Source organism: Sarcophilus harrisii, chromosome 6 (genome assembly GCF_902635505.1).
Source record: "Sarcophilus harrisii chromosome 6, mSarHar1.11, whole genome shotgun sequence".
Lineage (NCBI taxonomy): Eukaryota > Metazoa > Chordata > Mammalia > Dasyuromorphia > Dasyuridae > Sarcophilus > Sarcophilus harrisii.
The window spans coordinates 85,484,804-85,499,763 of NC_045431.1; the positions used below are offsets into that span (position 1 = coordinate 85,484,804).

The 14,960-nt window shown below is 38.6% G+C and overlaps 2 protein-coding genes across 4 annotated transcripts in view; one reads left to right on the plus strand and one right to left on the minus strand.

Moving 5' to 3' along the window:
* Positions 1 to 13,266, plus strand: part of FNIP2 (folliculin interacting protein 2) — a 130,485-nt gene extending 117,219 nt beyond the window's left edge. For all 3 annotated transcript variants that reach the window (XM_031944029.1, XM_031944030.1, XM_031944031.1), the window contains 3 exons: positions 1,728 to 1,928; positions 7,109 to 7,224; positions 9,718 to 13,266. In XM_031944029.1, the coding sequence (XP_031799889.1) occupies positions 1,728 to 1,928; positions 7,109 to 7,224; positions 9,718 to 9,796 (396 nt within the window). In that variant the 3' untranslated portion in view covers positions 9,797 to 13,266. The remainder of the gene's footprint in view (positions 1 to 1,727; positions 1,929 to 7,108; positions 7,225 to 9,717) is intronic.
* Positions 3,396 to 14,960, minus strand: part of C6H4orf45 (chromosome 6 C4orf45 homolog) — a 153,720-nt gene continuing 142,155 nt past the window's right edge. The window contains exon 5 of the mRNA XM_012552139.3: positions 3,396 to 3,630. Within this exon, the coding sequence (XP_012407593.1) occupies positions 3,568 to 3,630 (63 nt within the window). The 3' untranslated portion in view covers positions 3,396 to 3,567. The remainder of the gene's footprint in view (positions 3,631 to 14,960) is intronic.

Below are 14,960 nucleotides of genomic sequence, written 5' to 3' on the forward strand. Positions count from 1 at the left end.
TATTTAGATTTTAAATTTTCTTAATAAATAAATGGATCACTTCAAGTATGTTCTGCATACTAGGAATATTTAACAAAGAAAATGAAGGGAGGGACTGATGATGGTTAGAATAGAAGCTTTTTGAGGTTCCAACTCTTTTATCTAATTGATGAGGTTCAGGTTGGCTCAAAACATGCTGCCACCATCCTGTTGTGAATGTATTATGACTTACATATCACTTGAGGAGAACTTGTAGAGATTTCCCAGAAGAAGTCAGTATCGGGGAGGGGAAGGCATTTCTGTGGTTGTCATTTTAGAGGATGGGGGGAGTGTTAGAAAAATCTGTGTGGCTCATTTAATGAGTCTATAAAATGATACATGTGTTCAGGAAACTGGGCCCCATGTGTTCAAGAATTTGATCATTAAATGACTTGTTTCCTTCAATTTAAAATTATACAAATTTGTTCCAAACATGAATGCTAAATCTTTTGGCTTTATTTGACTATTGCCTCCTTGAATGGAGAAGGTACTGCAAACCCATCAAATGTTTCCTAAACCAAACCAGTGTGAGAAAAATTAATTGCCAACAAATTGTGGTCATCCCAAGTTCAGGTATAGTTCATTACCTCACACTTCATCTTCCTGAAATGTGGCAGATTTTTAGCCAAATTCTGAGTGGGTCTCTCCTTTCGTGTTCATAGAGAATACAAAATGTTACTGAACAAAGTGTAAAGTGACAGTCTTGTTAAGACCATTGGAAAACTGAACCCAATGTCATTATTAAAAACATAGTATACAGGTTTTTCTGCCCGTTTTGCATACAGTCTTTAAAACTTGTGTTACCTGTGCCCTAGTAATAAATGGTGTTTGATGCAAGCCGTATGGTGTATGGACAAGACACAGTATCAGTGCCCATTGGCCAGAATCTGCTTCTTTCTGGCTCTTCAGATGGTGTCTAGTGCAGCGTGAGAGAGGGAGAAGGAAAGGGAAGAGGGAGGGGGGCAGGGGGGAGAGAAAGGGAAAAGGGAAGGAGAAGAAGGATGTGTGTGGCATGTACACACCACACATGTGCATGGGAAAAGGTAATAAGCATTTATTAAGCACCAGATACTGTGCTAAGCATTTTACAGATTTATAATCTGAAAGTGAGGTTTATTTACCTCCATTTGACATAGTTAAGCAAAGTAGAAATTAACTGACTTGCCCAAGGTCATATCCTTTGCAAAGGACTGAAGTCAAATTTTAACTTGTGTCTTCTTGACTCCAGTCCCAGGAACTCCATTCACTGCCCCACCCAGCTGTCTCTGTCACATTGCAAAAATGTTCACCAGTCACTTTAACTTGACATTTGAAGTATTGTTTCCATTCAGTTATTTGATTACCTGTGTTTGCTGGCATAGTTAAGTGCATAGATGATTTCAGTAGGTTTTCAGTAGTTATTCAATGAGAACTAAAATTGTATCTTTTCTTGTACTACTTTGATGGGGGAAAGTTGTACTTTCAGTTTATTCAACAAATATTAGTATCTTTTAATTGCAGGAATATGGAAATATGTAACTTACTCTTCTGGAATTGTTGCTGAATAGTCAGTGGTGTTTTTGGGTTGTTGTTGTTTTTTTCTGTCACTGAAAAAATAAAGCTCTCTTTGCTTCCACAGTTAATTTCTGAAATAAACAGCCATCCAAATGAAGCCGATAATAGCATTGACTCAGAAATGCTGCTGACCTGTTCTGCCTTTCTCTTTCCAGCATCCTGTGTTAGATGAGCCAATAGCAGAAGCCATCTGTATTATCGCAGACACAGATAAATGGAGCGTCCAGGTAGCTACGAGCCAGAGGAAAGTGATGGACAACATGAAACTAGGCCAAGAGGTCTTGGTGTCAAGTCAGGTCTCCAGTTTACTACAGTCCATTTTACAGCTTTATAAGCTCCGCCTTCCTGCTGACTTTGTAAGTATAGGTCTGTGACCCCTGCTGGGATGGGTAAAAAAAAAAAAAAAAATGTTTGGGACAGTGTGGCCTTTCAGGAAGACTCAGTGTTTAGAATACTTTTCAATAAAATAATAAATTAACATATGAAGAACCATAAAGTCCAGCCTGGAGCTGATTTAAGGAAGAGGGTTTTTGGAATGGTAACTTTTCACTACAGAAAATGCCATGTTAGGCATATGGAAACTTTTTTCCTTAAGATAGATAGTCATTAAAGGGAGGGAAAGATAAAACAAAGTCAAGTAGATGATTGCCGTTAACAGTCTAGTCCCTAGGTTTCCCCCAGATCTGTCGTGTTCATGGGCCTGCCACATCTGGAAAAATTAGGTATAAAAGAGTAAAAAGCCCATTTCTTGGGGCAGCCATTAAGCTGTTTTTATTTTAAAATGACTTGGCTGATAGAATGTTTTAAAGCTTACCTCTGGAATTACAAGGAGGCTGTGTGTTGCAACAGAAAAGGGTTCTAATCCTGTCTCTAGTACTAGCTATTTCAGTGACCTCAAGTAAATCCTGAACCTCTCTGGGCCTCAGCTGGGAGAAATCTGAAATAGGCTCCACGTAGGCTATGTGTGAGAAGCATTTGGAAAGAATAAAGAATTTTAGCAAATGGAGGGAAGGAGAGAATTTATCCTAGGCATGAGGAATGAGCCAGTACAAAAGCAGACTGTTGATGGAGCATTCTATATGAAAAACAGGAAGGAGAGTTTAGCTGAGCATAAGAGTACAGGAAGCAGCGTGGCGTCTAAAACAGTGGAAAGGGAGCCTGAGACCAGATAGATTGTGAAATGTTTCTGAAAGCCAGAAATAATTACGTTAGCCAATTTATATGCCTACTATGTGCTAGGAACTATGCAAGTGTTTTATAAACATTATCTCATTTGATTTTTACAACCACCCAGTGTGGTTGGTGCTGTCATTATGAAACTGAAGCAAACAAATGACTTGCCGAGGATCATATGTCAATTTGACATCTTTCAGCTTTACCCACAATGCCATGCTGCTTTGCTGCTCCCAAATAAGTTTATATGGTTCTAAAGGCAACAGGAATGCACCAAAATGAAAATAGGGAAGCGATTTGGTCAGAACATATGTGGCAGCAGTGTGGAAGGGGAGTTACTTGGAGTGAAAAGTTGAGGACAGTGCCAAGGATGGTACTATCCAACAAAAAGAGGGACGTTTAAGAAGGAAAGATCCAGAGGAATAATTTGGACTTGTTGCATATGAGTTATCTCTGGGACATCAGGTTTGAAATACACACCTAACTAATATAAGTTCCTTTGAGGTCCTTAACTACAGGCTTTGTTGGTCTGGTGTGGATTGCTGTCTGGGCCTTGGGCTCTGACTGCCCCTCCCTCCTCTGCTGAGCGCTCTAGAAAATGGAGCTCCTCCTCTTGTGGAAGTACTTCAAGGAACAACATAATTGAAGGACTTTTTATCAACATCAGAAAAAGCATTTTATTGAAACTCAGAATTGCTCAGCCTGCCAGTCTTTGGATGGAAGCATCTTCCTTTGTCTAGGCTGACACTTGTGCAGCTTGTGTCAGCTTGAGTATGAGGCCTGGTGTCAGGATAATGAGCTGTCACTGTCTTTCTTCATAGACTATGTACCTGTTTTGTTTTCTTCTAGAAGTTCAGTTGATGAGGGTCTGGAAACACATATACTCTGCAAAGAGAAGAAAGGGTATAAAGTTTTAAACATATGTATATATTTGCATTCAGATAGTTAGCTATTGTATGGATAGCTATTTAATAGTTTAAATGACCTTTCAGTAGTTAATTTTCTGACTGTAGGGACCCAAGGAAAAAGATGACCTGCAGTTTAAAGCTCTGTTTAAAAGTTAATGATTTGAAAGAAGTATATGTAATTAATGGGCTGCTGAGCCCTTGAGGGAGAAAAGGAAAAATAACAGCTATTTTAATTATATTTTAAAATTTAGGGCATGGCACTCAGAAATTACAAAAGGCCCTCCCTCCAAAGGTATAGATACAGGGAAAGGAGTAATGTTTACCCGAGTGGTCCAAGGGTAAATGCTTGGGTACTGTGAAAGTATTGCATTAATGCCTTATACAACAAAGAGTTAGGCTAGTATCTTCACAGTATGTGTTTCTGTTTTTAACGAAACTGCTTGTTTAAAAAAAAAAACACCCAAAATCAAAACATTCCTCTTTATGTGGAAGCCTGCTGTTGAGATTTTCAAACTCTTTCAATTCAGTTTTTCAAAATCAACCATAATTTCCTATTAAAAAATAATTAAATTCACTTAGGGAAGTATGAAATCAAGACTATCAAAATAATTAATGAAAAGCAATACTAGATCTGGCATTCCAGTTAGAAATGGAGGAATTAACTAGTGGAATAGGTTAGATAAACAATATATAGAAACAAACAAGTGCATTAGTCTAGTGCTTGACAAAGCCAAAGGGGACAAAAGCTCATTATTCATGAAAAAACTCTTGGGAAAACTGGAAAGCAGTCTCTGACAGGAACTATGTATTGACCAACATTTTTCACCATATATTAAGATAAGCTAAATATAAAGGGGAGCAAGGAAACAAATACTTATCAGATCTTTGGATAAAGGAAGAGTCCCTAACCATCTATAGAAGAGAGAGAAGTTTGGGGTAGCTAGTTCATGTAGTGACTAGAGCACCAACCCTGAACTCAAGAGGACCTAATTTCAAATTTGGCCTCGGACACTTAACATTTCCTAGCTGTGTGACTAAGTCACTTAACCCCAGTTGCCTCAGCAAAAAAAAAATAGGTTCTCTATGAGTTTCTGTGATGAACATCTCATTTCTAGGAGCTGGATTAAGTCAAATTTATAAGTCATTTTTCAATTGATAAATATGTGAGATATGTACAAGGTACCCTTTAGAGTTAACCCCAGCTAGAACTAGTCATATGAAAGATTTAAGAAATGCTGGAAGGGGTGTGAGAAAATTGATATTAATGCATAACTGATGGAACTATGAACTTGCCTGACCATTTTGGAAGGCTATTTGTGATTATACCCCCAAAGTTATTAAATTTCATATCTTTTGACCCAGGAACACACTTAAGTTCTTACTCCAAAGAGATCAAAGAATGGAAAAAGGACCCATGTATCCAAAAATATTTATAGCTGCTATTTTTGTAACATCAGAAAATTGGGAATTGCTGCAGTATCTATCAGTTGGGGATAAAATCATAGTATATAAAGATGATGGAATAAATATATCATGGTGATGGAGATGCTTTCAGAGAAACCTGGGGTGATGTGTTTGGGTAATAAAAACAATATTGTACAGACAGATAAATAACTTTGAAAGATTTGTGGACTTTGATCAACATAATGACCACCCAGAGTTTCACAGATGTTTCGATGAAATACCCAGCTAGTTGTGTGATCCTGGGCATGTCATTTGACCCTATTTGTCTTGGTTTCCTCATCTGGAGAAGGAAATGTCAAACTATTCCAGGGTCTCTGCCAAGAAAACTTCAGTTGGGATCACAAAGAGTTGTGTGTAACCAGCAATAAACATCAAACATGCTGCCTACCTCATGGAAAGGCTGTGGAGTCAGCGCAGACTAAGATTTTTGTGTGTTTTGTCTGACTGTACATGTTTAATGTAGTTTTCTCAGTGCTCTGAGTTTGGTGGAAGTGAAAGAATGTAACTGAAAACTAAAATAAAATTACTCCTAAACTGTAATAACCTTGCTATGAAATAATGATTTAACAGGAGCAGAAAGTAAGACGGGCATTGCCCTAAGTTCAGCTTTACCAGCATTCTCTCATTTGATCCTCACCACAACTTTGTGAGGTGTAGGCATTACTATAAATTATCCCCAATGTGTAATTGAAGATACTGAGAGGTCACACACAGCTAGTGTTTGAGGCTGGATTTGAATTCAGGTCTTCCTGACGCCAAATTCAATGCTTTCTTCATCGTACCACCTAAATCCAGAATGAGATGTACTTAGAGTTAGTGGACAGGTGGGGACTGGTAGGATAGGATGATGGCTAATACATCCTTGAAATGGCCACTTACAGAATCTGAATTGGGGAAAAGTCATGTGAGGCCATGTTGTGATGTGCTGGAAAAAAGAAGGGAGAGAAGGAACAGGCTCCAAAGCACTCTGGATGCAATAAGGTGAAGGGAATGGAGAGATTATACTGAATTAGCCAAATGTTACATGACTTGGTTACCACCACACACCAATTACTAGGAAACATTTTCCTCCATTTAATATAATTTATTTCAGTCTCAAAAAATGGGCGGGGGGGGGATCTTTATAATTATTTTGGAGTGAGCTGGGTTAAGATCAGCCTTTTCAAACATGTTAGACAATTACCATGAAAGCCACAGAAGAATTGCTTTTAGGAAAATTTACTCCAATGAATACCTTCCCAAAAGCGTAGACTGCCACCCATCTATGCTAGCTATCTTAAGCTTCTGTTGTCCATACTTTTCTAAGATTCTGCTAGTTATGAGAACGGTGCTTTTTTTTCTCTTCTTGACAAGAGGAGGGATGGGATACCATCTTTCTTTGCTCTTGGACATTTCTTTGATGACATCCTTTACAGCTGTTTTCTCCTTCATAATTCTTTGCCTGTGACATGTCACAGCTTGTTCTTGCCCACCATCTGCCTGTCCATCCCTGCCAAAGTCTTCAGGTTCTTTGCTGAAGATGCTAAGATTCCTGTGCCAAAATCAGAAAAACTTGCCTCTGGTGAAGGACACAGATGGCTGATGTTCTCGAAAATAAAAGGGAGAGATAGATAAAGTTGGCTCTAAATTCCCAGGATGGTGACTTCCTGGCTCTTCTTAATCATTATTAAAAATCTGGTTAAAATACAAGGTCTACAACAACATAAGTGCACCTAACATTATTGTATAAAAACATTAAAACATTTCCAAGCTATAAAAACTGGAGATAATTTTTGCTATCCATAAGACTGTGCTTAGAATAGTAGTATCTGACTTCAGTTTGTTTAAGGAAGAGATTGGGAAGAAGACCCATTTTGTTGTTTTCAGCTCTGGTAATGGTAATACTTTTTAGCACTGCCAGTGTTTGCATTCTTATGGAACATGAGCCATGATGATGATGTTTCATCATGCTGTTACAAGATCTTTACCTTTGTGTTGCTTTGATTCCACAGTGCATAATGCATCTGGAGGACAGACTCCAGGAGATGTATCTCAAAAGTAAAATGCTCTCTGAGTATCTTCGAGGACACACAAGAGTTCATGTGAAAGAATTGGGAGTTGTGCTGGGGTAAGTAAATGCAGTGCTCCTTAAGAACAAGTGCAGCTGGCTTTTAGGTAGAATTTTAAAGTTTGCAGAACATTTAAACATCTGTCAAATCATATGAGCTAAATAGCATAGTTTCAGTACATTTTCAGAAAACGCTTTCACAAACTATCTAGACCAGCTCTGTTATCTTGCAGGTAGTTAGATGAGGCTCAGGAAGGTCAGAAGGTTCAAAGACTGTCTAGTCCAATTCTTCATTTCACAGATGGGGAAACTGAGTTCCTTAGGCGGTGCTTGTCCAAAGTCATTCAGGTCATAAACATCAGATGCAGAATTGGAGTCCCAGATCTGTACTTGGTCTTCATGGATACCCCTTAGAATCTGTCCTGTTATGAAGGGCCTATATCTCACTCTCTCCATTATGGTATGGGGCAAACAATAGGGTGATTCAGATTTAAACAATGAAAGTCCTTATTCTCAAGAAACCAGGTGCTGGGATTCTTAAGAGTAAGACCCAAGCTTTCAAATGAGAGAAGATTTTTCACTCGGGCAACAAAAAAACACCTAAAACAGTATATCCCCTGCATCTGTTACTGTTCTCTCCTAGCAGGGACCATTAGGGGCACCCCCCAGAGGGGTAGGATATACTTCAGTGTTACGTATTCATCACATCTTCCCTTCCTTTCCCTGGCACGATACCTCGATGGGACAGGCAAAAATGACTCCCACTCAGTCTGCCCGTGTTAAGTAATTTCAGGACGAGCCGCAGCACAAGCTGTCGCCTGTGAGCAGCAGCTTGTGTTTACAGCTTCTTCCTTGGGGAGGGGGAGGGAGATAGGACTCAGTGTTCAGTCCCTCCATCACTGCCTACTTCCCACATGCTGTACTGATCCTAATATAGGCCACTTCCAGGCCCCTGCCCCTCATCTCTGGCATATTTAAAACCTGAGTGCAGCAGTCCTCTATTTTGCATCCTCCTTCATGCTCTTTCCCTTGCTGTTACACACACAAAACCAATCCAAATAAATTACGTACATCTTTAATGAATCCAGGAGTTGCCTTATTTGCCTAAGTAAAACAAACAATGTTTTTTTCCTTTCAAAGATCTCATTTGGAGAATAGTGTCTTAAATTTTGGAATGACCTCCATGTGTGGATTGGTTCATTGTGTGTCCATCTGGTCTGTATACCCACAAACGTGAACATCATGTATTCTTAGGAGCTTGCAACCCACTGACAGTTAAATGAGTAGTTTTTCTCCTTTCCTCCTCTGGATAGTTTTTATGAGGAACTTCATCTTGGACTTATATTGATATACATCAGATTTGCAGGTGGCGTTTTGAAGACTAATGTTATCATTACCTTTTTCTGGGTAATGTCTGCCTGTCCTCCTCCATAACACACAGGACTTGTTGCAGAGATATTTTTTGGTTAATTGGGAATCTGAGTAATGGTATATTTGAGATGTTAAAGTAACTTGGTCTCAAACTTTCTTGCAAATCATTTCATCTTCAGTGCTCAGGAAAAGTGACTGACAGCGATAAATAAAATGAGTATGTAGCCTCAGAGAGATAATGCAATTGGTTTGTTTTATCTCTCTATTTCCTGTCATATGCTTTTTTCACACATTTATTTTTTTAAAAATAATTTCTATTTTTAATATGATTGATTTCCATTTAACTTTTGCTGTATGTATCTCTCTTTCCCAGAGTAGCAATACTTAGTTCTGTTCCCTTACATGCTCCTCTTCCTAGTTGTGCACCTTATATGTCTGTGGAAGTGTACCTAAGTGAGATGAAGCATTTCTTCCTGTTTGACCTTCGCCTGAAAAATGCTCTGTGGGACAGCTAATTGGGAATCTTTATCCTTTCTTCTTTCTCATAAGAAAAACAACAAACAAATAAATATTAATTGCCTATTAAAGACAAGACGCCAACAAAGTAGCAGTGGGACCCTAAGCCAACTCACTTTAGTGGAGGGAATTTCCTTACCCATAAATTCGTTGTGCTGGTTTTACAAATGACCCTAGACCACATTGTACTTCCACTCTCATACCAGATGAGTAGGCAAGGTCTTGTCCATTAGAATGTGTCATATAAAGCTTTAGTACTACTTTTAGTTTTTTTAGAACATAAAATCAATAATGTGACTAAGGATACTCAGGGAAGAAAAGAAGGTGAGATTTTTTAAAACTATATTAACAAGATTAACCTTATCAAGGAAGACAGAATAATATAGGATAATTATGAAAATGTGATCATTAATTCCAAGCCAATGTAAATACACAGTGGAAATTTGAATAATGACTTGGGGAGATTCTTCTAATTGGGACCTACATATATATAAATTGTTCATACAAACAAGAACAAGCTTTCCTTTGCCAACAGAGGTCTATTCTAGTCTTTGTTTAAATGCTTCTGAATGCTTCTGGAGGTCATTTATTTCCCTCTTTAGCAGAATGCTGTTTCTGTTTTACATTTTTAAAAATTAAAAAAATTTTTTTTATTTTAAATTTCAGGATCGAGTCTAATGATCTGCCTTTACTGACTGCTATTGCTAGCACTCACTCTCCTTATGTTGCTCAAATACTCTTATAAGCTAAGCTCCAGACAGTTTTTCTGCTGGACTGGAGAACAGCAGAGGCAAGCCAGCAGCCTTATTATGAAAACAAGCTTTCCACCACTGCCTGTTTGGAGGTGGACCTTTCTATAGAAGACTTTGGTTTACACGACTTAATGACCTTCAGGTTCTTCTCTAACACTTTAGTCACCTATGGATTGGCAGGAGGAGGTGGTGACCTTTTGCAAAATAAACACTACAGCAAAAGCTAGACTTTCAGTATATAACTGGCTTGTGTTAGTTGGAAAGAAAAATGGACCAACCGGACCAGCTGGTTCTTTGGAGGAAGGAGCTGCCCGGCGTGCGGAACATTCCTATAGCCAAGCATTCCCCAGCCAGGAGGCAAGGTACTGCCTGAGCTGGACAAGGCATGTGGGAGAACAAGGACTCTATGTGCATTGGCTGTTGGGATTATTTTTCCTATAAGGCAAGAGGAGGAAAGCCACATTTTCATTGCCTTCAGAAGCTCTGATAAAACTCCAACTGTCACTGTTTTGATAATGAAAACAAATGAGAATGCCTGTGGGGACAATGGGATTTATTAGGGACTAGTCCCATCATTTTAATTTCTTCTGGGAGGTGATATTGTTTCAGATGAGAACAGGTTCAATGTTATCAAGATGTCCGTGGCAGCAGTCAAGTCCACAAATCCTATGTTACAACCTCGTGATGTTTTCAGCTGCCTTTTTTAAGTGAGACCATTATCCAAGTTATTGCTGGGAACTCAGGGGAGGATTTGGGGGGTAAATTCTTCCAGCCCAGATCACTTTCTTTCTCTGACAGAAGTGATTCTCTTTAAACTTTAAATGAGACCTTAAAATGACTAAGGGAAAATAATATTTGAACATTTGTAAACATCCTATCATAATCCAACCAAGTTTTTGCACTATTGTGTCTGTGCCTTCCCATCTCTAACACTCTACTTACTCCCTCCCTCTCCCTTTTCCCACAAGAACCTTTGGGTATTTGGTTTTGAAGTTTCCCCACTCACGGATTTACCTCCACATAAAAAGTCCTTGTTCTTAAATGTTTCAAATAACTATGCTTTGTGTTGACTTTTTTCCCCCAAAAAAAGATCTTAAGTTTACTATCCACTAAGCAGTGTATAAGAAAAATTAGGCCCAAGATGAAAAAGGGCATTGTTCAAAAAGCATTCCTTTCCCTTCCTCCTGCTTGCAGTCTCGAGATAGGCGTGCTAGCCAACAGAAGAAGATGGTCCTAGTTTTGTATGCTGCTGAATTTCCTAGTCTTTCCATTCTCTTTAACAGCAATTCAGTAATATCTAGTTTGGAGCCAAGATGATTAAAAAAAAAAAAAAAACCCAAAACCCCAACCCAGAACCGTGAAGAGCCTAATCCCTGCTTCCCGGCTGCCTGTCTGGCACATTGTCAGTGAGCCAGGCTTTGGTTTATTCTTTTATGGATATGTGTTCACTCTCTCTTTACAAAGAGGATGCCAGCAGTAGAAATGAGAAGAGTTGTGGGTGGAGTGACTTCTGAGGGACGGGCAACTTGCTTGCTTTTGTTAAGGGACTTCCATTCTTTCCCTGACATTTGAAATGTTTACCAGCTCAATTTTGTCTGTTCTTTTATTCTTACACCCTTGTGGTTCCTGAGGAGAGACTTACAGCTTTTGTCTTCTTAAAGGGCTTCCCAGGGCCACCACTGCTGCTTGCTAGCCATTAGGTCAGAAAGAATACAGTTTACCTGGCTTGGCCATTTCTGTCCACTACCCTCTCAGGAAATAAGCCACGCTGATGCTTCTTCCTGCCTGTCCTGTTCATTCATCTTTGTCTTCCAGTTTCTTTCTTGCTCATTTTCAAATCCCCTCCACCTTCCAACTTGCAGAATTCACATAAAATACCCCTTGTAGAGTAGACACTAATCTTCTGAAAAGCAAGCCTATCTAATGGAACCAGGCATTAAAGGGGCCATCTTAACTGCCACTGACAGTTTTAATGCTCCCCTCCCCTCTTTGCTTTGAGCAGGTATATTTATCCTTATGAATTCTTTTTCGGTTAAAAAAAAAACCAACCAAAAAAAAACTTTAGGTGTGGATTTTATATGGTTATATTTTGTCTCCCTCACACTCAGGATTCCAGTCAGTCCATATTCCTCACAACTATTGCCTCCACAAACAGACCTAGAATGTTACTGCTGCTATTTTCAAATACTGCATTAAGAAAAAACACTTTCTTTTTGTCTTATTATTCAACTTCTTTCCAAACCAGAACAGAAACTTGTGACATTGTATTGAAATCTTTTTTTTTTTCCTCTAAGCCGGTGGCTTAGTTTACCTAAAAAGAAGACTCAGGAGAGTCCTTACTCTCTCCTACCCCCACTTCAAAAAGAAAAAGAGAAAAAAAAAACTACCTCAGTTGACAGGATTCCACCTTTTAGGGCTTCTTCAACTTTGTAAGTCTTACCTGTTGTTGAGTGTAACTTTTGTAGCCTCTTGCTTCCTAGGCAAGTTAGTATGGCATGACCGAGCAGACAGTGTGCATAAATGTCGCGTGACGGACCACTTTATAGCATGTGTCAGTTTTATTTTTTAATAAATCAATAAGTAATATGAATGTAAGGAGAATTGTGGGTGTTTAAAACTGATGGTGAAATGAAAAAAAAAAAAACATGTAGCTGAAAATCTGCAAAATTTCCAAAGTGTTTTATTCTTTTATCAGTGTTATAATAGCTTTTTGTACAGGCTACAATCCATTTTTCTGAAGTGTGCTGTTTTTTAATGAAAGTGATTGTAATCTTTTCACATCCCATGAAACTGCTGTTTACACATTACTGACTTTTACAAGCCCATATTTTTCAAGCCTAACTTTTGGGGAGGGAAGAAAATCCCTAGTGCATTCAACGTGACTCAGCTGCTGTTTGGACTCTTCTAATGAAATACTGAGATTTTATAAAATGTATAGACTCTAGCTTTTCATTCATCTGGGCTAGCTAATGTCTGTGAAAGCAACCAATAGAAAGGAACCCTGAAGTTCTTTTAAATGTGTAGTTTTTGCCACTAACCTGTACATTAGGGAGTATTTTTCACCCATGGATATTTTCCATTACTAGCATGGAAAGTTCGCATCCTACACCTGAACTCTTATTAAAGATGTACATTTGGCTCTTAAAACCCACTGTATAAATTTACCTTGAATCAGAGCTCCTGCACCTATTCCAACTTGCTGAATGTTACTTTTAACAGTGAACCATGCATCTTGGAAGAGAGAATGTGACATACTGAAGCTTCACTGGTTATGCAAACAGGAGAACATTCTGGATTTTGCTATCACTGCATCTCTTTTGCGACAGACTGAAAGGATCTTATTTTTTGATCAGTCAACTAGGTACCAATGTCAACTGTGTGGATATTTTTTCTTACTGCTTTAAGTGTATCATTTTGATCTAGTTCTCTGTGGCATTTGGTGCAATAAATCTTTTGAATACAGCTTAGGTTTTCCTTCTCTGACATGAATGTGGTGCCTAAGGTTAGACAAACTCTGTCCCCTTCATCCAGTAACTCGGATACACCGGGTTAACATGCTTGTCAGTGTGGGGTTTGAATAGGGCTGGAAGCCCCTATAGATTAACCATAGTGGAGATAGAATTTATCAGGTGCTCATGAATGCATTGTGAGTAGAGGGAAAGTTTCTCTAGACAACTATACAACTGATCTGTATACGAATTCTGCCATTTAGTAAAACATACGTACGTGTCTGTGTGTGTGTGTGTGTGTGTGTGTATGTGATCAAAGCCAGCATGGCTAGCTGGGAGTCAGGCCAATATACATTCAGGTCCTTTCTTGGATGCATCCACTGTGGCAGACAAGTCCCCAGGCCACTTAACACTGTTTGTTGCAAACAGATGCTTCCATACCATAGTGAAACCCAGATAAAACGCCCACCCATACGTATAAATATACCTTCACTTTTAAGTTTGGCATACAAATATGACATTTCTACCAACCTCACAACATCAAGGATAGGGGCTTTTGTCAAAAGCAGCTAGCACTGAAGAAATGTCTAATTCTTTGGGGAAATTCATTAACTTATCTATGACCAAACATTAAGTATCAGAAGTGAAATTTGAATTCAAGACTTAGGATTCTATTTACTCTATCATGTTGTTTCTTTTTCTAGTGCCACGTTAAAATAAGAGGGAGTAAAAAAATGGGCTGTTTGAAACAGAAAACTTAAAAAAACAATTTCAAGATAAATTTTGGGCTAGGTACTAGGAGCAGAGAGACCAAGAAGTTTACAATGTAATTTGGGAATGGAAGAATGAAAACATAAATAATTACCATACAAGAGATAGTAAAGGTCTGGCAAAAGTTTAGAGAAGTCTGAAAAGAGACCCTAGGGAATGGGAGAATATGATGGTTGTGAAAGACTTCATAGTGGGAGTGTCACCTGAGTCCAACCTTGAAGAAAAGAAGGAGCTTCAAAAGGTGAGGATGAGAGAGGAATGAGTTCCTTCAAAGAACAAGTGAACAGCAGTCAAGATTATATAGACTGGAGGAAAGAGCAGGGTAAGAACAGGAAAGAATGATTGATTGTGTTTGGTATACAGATGTGCAAATGGCGGGCTCTACTGTGAAATAAGCATGGACAGGTTAATTGTTGTTAGACTGGAGCCTTGGATACCAAGGCCAGAAGTTTATTCAAAGTTTTCTAAAAATGATAGCGTCATAGAGATTGCATTAGGACAATTGGTAGGGCGAATGACGTGAAAGAGAATTTGAAGAAGAGAGAAGATTGAAGACTGGAGACAAAAAGAAAAGTTAGAATACTACTATATACTGTACTACGCTATACTATACTATACAATCTATATCTAGGTTGGTGATTATTAGCTTTTTCTGTGTCATGACATCCTTTGGCCATCAGGTGAATCCTATCAAATTTTTCTCTGAATCATAAATTCAGGGGGGAAAACTACATAGGATTCCAAAGGAAACAATTATCCTGAAATGAAATTTTAAAAATGTAATTATTGAAAAAAAACAACCCACAAATGCTGGGATTAAGAACTCCTGGTTTACATCATGAAAGAAAAGGGTCTAAACTAGAGTTTTGCAAAGGGGTGGCAGAGACTAAGGTACTGAAGAGATAGAAACCAAAGAACACTGACAGACCATGGTAGA